At 35.4% G+C, this 7,014-nt stretch overlaps 2 protein-coding genes across 2 annotated transcripts; one reads left to right on the top strand and one right to left on the bottom strand.

The window, feature by feature from the left end:
• Positions 1-253: 253 nt before the first annotated feature.
• On the bottom strand, positions 254-4,037 carry LOC106103099 (trypsin-1-like). Its single transcript, XM_013282765.1, has 7 exons — positions 4,019-4,037; positions 3,589-3,787; positions 3,095-3,191; positions 2,607-2,780; positions 2,095-2,244; positions 1,345-1,565; positions 254-617 (listed from the first exon to the last, which is right to left on the bottom strand). Exons 1-7 carry the CDS (start codon positions 4,035-4,037, stop codon positions 254-256), a joined length of 1,224 nt encoding a protein of 407 aa, XP_013138219.1.
• A 1,390-nt stretch (positions 4,038-5,427) lies between these two features.
• On the top strand, positions 5,428-6,869 carry LOC106103123. Its single transcript, XM_013282789.1, has 3 exons — positions 5,428-5,571; positions 6,049-6,182; positions 6,596-6,869. Exons 1-3 carry the CDS (start codon positions 5,502-5,504, stop codon positions 6,839-6,841), a joined length of 450 nt encoding a protein of 149 aa, XP_013138243.1. The 5' UTR covers positions 5,428-5,501; the 3' UTR covers positions 6,842-6,869.
• The last annotated feature ends 145 nt before the right edge of the window (positions 6,870-7,014 follow it).

Genomic DNA, 7,014 nt, shown 5'->3' with positions numbered 1-7,014 from the left:
ATTACTTTTTATTAATTTATTTCTTGATGCGACATCTAGTGATGAGTAGTGTAACTAACTACTTCAAGTTTTCGCTTTATAACTACAGATGGCGCGCGATTTAATAAAACAAAATTGAAGCGTAATTAAATTTCATAGAAGGTACATAAATAAAAACTTAATTTTTTTTAAATAAAAATGTAAAAGTATCTAAACGTCTGGGTTTTAAAATACTAATTTAATCACTAAAATTGAATAAAATAGCATTATATATTTAAGTAATGTATGCTATCAAATCTTTCGCACGGGTTTTCCTGCTCGAATTTCTGTATTCATCTTTATTTTCATCCATGATTTCTTGCAATGCCATCATCCTCAGCAATGCCTCGGCTTCACCTTCACCATCACCTAATATTCGTTCATTAATCTGATTGGTCAGATTTATATCATCCATCAAACTGTCGTCCAAAAAACTATCAGTGACATCATCATTGTTGTCTCTTCTGTACCGTCTTCTAAGATTAAAACCAGCTTCTTTCAGCTTTCTCTTCGCTAAGTCTAGGAAAGTAGGAGAGCTGAGAGTCTCACGTAACCAGTTCTTTATTTTATTCTTCTTATCTTCTACTTGAGCTTTAAATCTGTTGGAAATTTTAAAATATTACTAAATGAATGTTGCACGAATGGGTCAGATCGCCTGGTTCAATACCACAACCACACGACAGTCGTGAAATGGAATTCTACGTTTAAATAAGAGTTCGTGTTGGAGCAGTATTTTAACCCCCTTACCTTCCCACCTTCTTCTTATAAGAGATGAGAAGTGACAATGGATTAGACGGAGATGAACGCATAGGAAGGAGTAATATTAATTTTCTGTGTAGCGAATGCATCTGCTTTTGCGGATGGACAGCGGTCCTTCACCGCTTTATGGTTTTTCAATTAAATATAAACTATGGTTAATGTTAAATATAGGTATGTATATTAATATATATTTTTTTAATTAAAACTAGCTTTCTCCCGCTACTCCGTTCACTTGGAATTAAAAGAAAAGTAAATATATAATATACGTAAATATAAAAGTAATATTCTTCCGCACTACTCTTTACTTCTATACCAAATTTCATCGAAATTCGTTCAGCCGTTTAGGCTACAGACTCTAACATCCATCCATCCATCCATCTAAACTTTCGTACTTATAATATTAGTATGGGTAGGTGTGGCATGTTATATCCAAGCGGTAGTCTGATTATTCGTATTAAAAATCTATCATGCAAAATAATATGATATGTAAAGAAAACTTTACATTTTTTTTCTCTTAGCAACGCCACAACGTTCTATATAAACGAAATATTATAGAATTAAACTCACTTCTGTAATTCTTTCTCTCGCTGTCTAGCTTTCAAAATCTTAGGCACAAGTTCCGGTTCATTGCTCGCTTCGTTCGCGGTGATCGTTGTTTCCACCCACGAGGTTATCTCCGAGACGCGGCTGTACACGCCCGGGGATTGTGGGTCGCCGCATTTCTTACCACCGAAGGATACTATTCCTAGAAGTATGCCGTCGCGGACAGCTGGACCACCGGAGTCGTGCTGAAATAAATCCAATCGATGATTTTCTACCGTACTACATCTTCTGCAAAACAGTCGCTATTCCTTTCTTAATTGAGTTATGAAAACATCCATGTGATCAACAACCATGGACATCCACAATACTAGTGAAACTACAAAAGCGTAACCTTTAAAGCCCCCTATACGATCATTTTTATCTGAACAGTCCAATGGTCTAGATAAATCTAACAAATCTGAGAACTATTCAATTCTTAGTTCTTTAGATGTCCTAAGTCGTACTGGTTTGGAAATAATAAGCTGATTGCATTAACGGTTTACAGCATTAACCCTTGAACCGTTGGAACAAAGTCCTTTCGAGTACAAAACGACACCTTTGTCTATATCGCACACTGTTTAGTCCCACTTTGATTCCTATGAGATCATATGGAGGTGCACTACCCGATTTTTAACTGTGCAACTAAACAGTTGAATTGGCTGCGAAACAATCGACAATCGGACAACAGTTGGGCGATATACTGAAAGGTGTGCGGCTCTAAAAGCTAACACTTACATTACAAGCATCCTTCCCACCGGTGGCATACCCGGCGCAGACCATGCGCGGTGTTATGTAGAAACGGTAAGCATGCTGGCAATCGTCCGCGCCCATCACTGGCACCGGCACGAACCGAAGCCGGTCAGGTATGTTGCCGTAACCTGATTGCTGCAATTCATAATACATTAGTCAAACAACCCGCACTTGGCTAAGCTATGGCCTAATCATCACAACGTAAGGTAGGGTCCGAGTCCTTCAGTGGGGAGTATAATGAGCTGGTGATGTTTTCTTCTACTAACTACTTTCAGTGATGAACAATGCTGAGAGAAATATAAGTCGAGCGGTAAGAGTTAGCGACAACGATTAAACAAAAACAATTCTTTCCTTCGTTAGTACTTGTAAAATTCGTATTTCTCTTAACTATTAAGGGGTTTAACTTTCACGTAAAAATACAGTTTGTGCTACTTGAAGATCGAGTGCAAATTTACTATTAATAGTTCACTCGAATGATTTAATATAATAATACTTGCATCAGTACTTCCCCAGCCTGTGACAATGAGAATATCATCCGTCTTGATCTGATAGTCTCTGGAGGGCAGGTTGAGGACCGCGATGTTTCTCCCGATAGGCATCGGCCGGTCTAGACGAGCGAGGGAAAAGTCGAAGTCAGCATTACCAGGCACGTAGTTAGGCGGGAAGAACGCCTGACAAAAAATATTAGTTTAACAAAATTAATAAACCCCTAAAAATGTACAAGTTAAATATAATTATAGAACGCCTGACAAAATATATTAGTTAAATAAAATAAAAGAACGACTAACAAAATAGTAAAACTTTGAATGTAATTCTAGAGCGCCTGACAGTAAATATCAAGTTAATTTCTTTTTTCAAATCTTCTACGTGACTTTCCCTTCAGTAATTAAGTAAGTAGAACACAGAAAACATTTCATTTTGCTTCTATCAATCAGAGAATTTCGTATATGTTTCATTAGATATTTCAATCAGAATGTGACGCTACCTTATTTATCCTCGCCTGGTAGCCGCCACGATTGTGAAACGAACTGCCCGCTCTAACGATGTAATTTATTAGTTTCTTTTGATCTCCGTCGAATGCTCTGCAAAAGAAATTGTTCTATTTAAGTAATTGGATCTAAGAAATGCGAACATGTTTATTTTGTCCGAAAGGACAACATTCTTTGCTAGAATTTTTTTAATGCACCTTTAGAATTCATCATAGCAATTACGAGGAATCAAATTTTGATCGAATCTTAACTTCAGGCGGTTTATATAATCTATGGCGTCCCTCTTTAAAGTAAGTCGATACTTCACCGGTATTACTTTTAACTTAAAAGAGAGACGTGCCAATACATTTTTCTTATTTACCCCTTTCTTTAATACCATCGTACATCATCACGTGTCTCTCATGGATCCCAAAGTTCCCTAGAGTCGTCACTTAGGGTACCACTAGTCGAAGAATTAGTGTTTCGTAAGTCTTAGAATGTCGATAATTACGATTCAAGACAATGTCCCGCGGTGAATATCCACTGTTCATCGATGACGGAGCCTCCGCACCAGTGGTTGCCGTTCCTGGAGATGGCCACGTTGTAAGGATACATGCTGATGCTCGTCTCCATACCACCGACGATGCGACGCGCGGCGTACGAACGGAAAACCAAAGCCAACTGTTTTTCGTCATGAGACTCTGAAATACCTAAGAGATATTGGGTTTTGTTAGAACGTTATGAAAGAAGAAAACTGAAATACACCACTAAAGCGCCGTAAACTAAAATTGATTAGAATACCATTTTTAGTGAACTTATGTTTTGATTAACCAAAAATTCTTCTTTTATTTTTTCTTTTGTATCATTGTTAAGATTTTTTTTTATATAAAATAAGTTGGCAAACGAGCAAGCGGCCACCTGAATCCACTAAAATGGTAAACGACCGCTGCCCATAGACATCCGCAATTGCAGATGCGCTGCCTACCCTTGATTGACGGAGGAGGAGACGCATATAAAGAGGACATTTCCCCTTCCTATACGTCTCCACCGTCAAATCAACTTTTCCGTCCCATCTTTTCCTCTTAAGAAAAGGGTGGAAAGGGAAAGGGGCTAAAATTAGGCCTCTTGCACCACACTCATCAGACGAAACGCGTAATTGCTTCCACTTCACGCCAGTTTTCTGTGTGGTCATTGTATTGCACTGGGCGAGCCGGCCCTACAGTGCGAAGATGTTAAAACGGGCTCTACCATTGTAAGAATATAAATAAAATACAAACCTAAGGAATCTCTTTCATCGCGGGTTATTCTATACCTAGTAGAAGTTTCGTCGTTGCTAAATTTGTATCTCGCTTCTAACAATGCTTTTATTTCTTCTCCACTGTCATCTTTTTTGTCAACTTGATCTGCTTCTCTGTTCCTTAATATTGGCTTATTATTAAATATATCTCCGTTTATTTCAATAACTTTAAAACTTATTACTTTATTAAACAATATTATTAAACTAAATCTAAAGTTCCAGCCTACAATATAATTATATTTTAATGGTATTTTCATTTTTTCCTTTTCATTGTTTACAGTTTTAATAACACTGTTTCCGCAACTAGCAAAGTTTAATTTTGTTTTTCATATAAAATGTTTTATGAGGTTTTTAACGAGCATGTATGTCGTAAATTCGAATGGCTTATAAGATTCTGAATGGTTACAATTTATATTATGTTCATATGTGCTACTGAGTATGTTTTTTTAATGTGAAATTTGGTTGTAAAATATTACAAATAAAGATTCTATTTTTAGGTATATATTAGGTACAATTAAAATACAATTACTTTCAAAATTTGTATTAAATTGTGAAATTAAGATATTTAAAAGTCATCTTAGGAAGCGACATATGTTTATTTTGTTAAGATTGAATATTTTTTAACTGAGTATTTAAAATAAATAAAAGAGGTATTCAAGTGCTTAAACTTACTTATTTAATATTTAAAAGGTGTATTCAGTTAAAAAAAATACTTATGACTCGCTATTCTCTGGAAAAACTTCTTAAAAACTGAGGTAAAATTTTTTTTTGTGTATGATGGTAGAGAACTCGAAAGAAGACGTAATACTCATCGAGAATATATATGTTTGTATTTATTTTTAATTTAATTTATAGCTTTGTTAAAATTTATTTAAAAAAACAACAAATCACAACATTCAATTACGATAAACGTGGCAGTATGGATAAAATCATTGCCTTTTCAGCAACATTTAAAAATAAAAAAGCTAGTTTGATGTATAAATGACAGCTGTGGCAGAATGGTGAACATTGCCTTATATGAAAGATGGAATAAACAAAAAATGTCAATATAATTGACTGATTTATATTGTCTGATCTTTTTAATTTAAATTTTTACTTTTTAATAGTGTTTTATTAATAAAAATGAGATGACAACCGCACATGCCACTCTAGTTGCTTTATCATTGTTAATTAATAATATAACATATTTATACGACAGTAAGTTTGCAGTTTTTTTTATTAAAACACACTTATTGCGTAGACTGACGATTATAGTTTTCCCAATTTTAGCACTCTTCCATCCTTTTCGTACAAGGAAAGGATGGGATGTGGAAGTGGCTTTAGGTAGGGTATTGGACGCTTAGGAGTAAAATCCTCTTTCTATGCGTTCCTCTACGCATTTGCAAATTCGAATGTTTATGGGCAGCGGTCGCTTCATTATTTTGATAAATACCTGTGACCGCTTCCTTGTTTGTCTCTGCTATATCTATACTAATATTATAAAGATATTTTTGTATGTATTTAAATAATCCAAAAACTACTAGACCGATTTAAAAAATTCTATCGCCATTAAAAACCTACATTATAAGTAAATAACATAGGCTATGTTTTTTTATTTTAATTCCACGTAGATGAATTCGTGAGCAACAGCTAGTATACTATAAAACATTTTAATCCAATGCGTTTATTTTACAGAATCTGTGATCGAAGATACTCTTTGTAAAACAAAATTAGTTTTCATACTCAGTATTTGTCTGTTTTTGTACGAAATACCGATTCTGCCGAGATATTTCTGGAACAAAAACACACCAATATCCTTTCTAATAGAGGTGACTTTTAAATTTTATTTTAACTGTTTTTTTTTTAAATATGAAGTGACAAACGAGCAAGCGGCCACCTGAATTCACCGAAATGGAAAGCGACCGCTGCCAAAAACATCCGCAATTGCAGACGCATTGCCTACACTTAACTGACGGAGCAGGAGACGCACATAAAGAGGATATTTACCCTTCCTATGCAGATGCAAAGGAGATCCTCCACCGTCAAATCCACTTTTCCTTCCCATCCTTTCCTCTTAAGAAAAAAAGCGGAAAGGGAAATGGACTTAAATTAGGCCTCCGGCTGGACTAAAATATCTGTCATAAATACATACACATCTAATCTAATCTGACTAGACTTAATCTCATCTCATCCCGTCACTGGATTAAGCTACAATTTAAAATACATTCCTTTAACTTTACAGGTAGCAATATCTTTAGCAGTTCTAGAATATTCTCTGATATACATATGGAAGTTTCTAGAAGACTATGTCCTGCTGTACTCTGATGACATTTTAGTACAGTTAGCTAACTTCCCCAGCTTGGAATGGGTGTACTGTAACGTGTGCTGTGGCAAGAGTGACTGCTCTGTGACGTTCGCACAATTGCTATTGAAGTCGTTAAGTTTTATGCTCATGATGGCTATCTGTGTTATTTCTTTTTCTAAATAAATCATCCTAATTACTCTAATATTCGTGATAAAAAGGACATGTTTAAAACATTTATTTATAACTAGTTTTTACCGCGACTAGCGCGTGAAAAAACTAAAGGACCTTCGCTGTAGGCACCGACAGTTTCGAACCCGTTGGGGGTCCTTCTTGAGGGTGAGTGATTAATAGGGCAT

This window comes from Papilio polytes, unplaced genomic scaffold (assembly GCF_000836215.1).
Source record: "Papilio polytes unplaced genomic scaffold, Ppol_1.0 DF823868.1, whole genome shotgun sequence".
NCBI classification, from domain to species: Eukaryota; Metazoa; Arthropoda; class Insecta; order Lepidoptera; family Papilionidae; genus Papilio; species Papilio polytes.
This window is presented reverse-complemented; position numbering and strand designations above follow the sequence as displayed.

Excerpts from the sequence above, each read along its gene's own strand:
- LOC106103099 (XM_013282765.1), bottom strand. Across the intron at positions 2,781-3,094 it reads ACCAGGCGAGGATAAATAAG|GCGTTCTTCCCGCCTAACTA; the intron begins GTAGCGTCACAT and ends ATTTTTTGTCAG. Across the intron at positions 2,245-2,606 it reads CAGGCTGGGGAAGTACTGAT|CAATCAGGTTACGGCAACAT; the intron begins GCAAGTATTATT and ends TATGAATTGCAG.
- LOC106103123 (XM_013282789.1), top strand. The coding sequence starts at position 5,502 with ATGACAACCGCACATGCCACTCTAGTTGCTTTATCATTGTTAATTAAT. Across the intron at positions 5,572-6,048 it reads TATAACATATTTATACGACA|AATCTGTGATCGAAGATACT; the intron begins GTAAGTTTGCAG and ends TTTATTTTACAG. Across the intron at positions 6,183-6,595 it reads CAATATCCTTTCTAATAGAG|GTAGCAATATCTTTAGCAGT; the intron begins GTGACTTTTAAA and ends TTAACTTTACAG.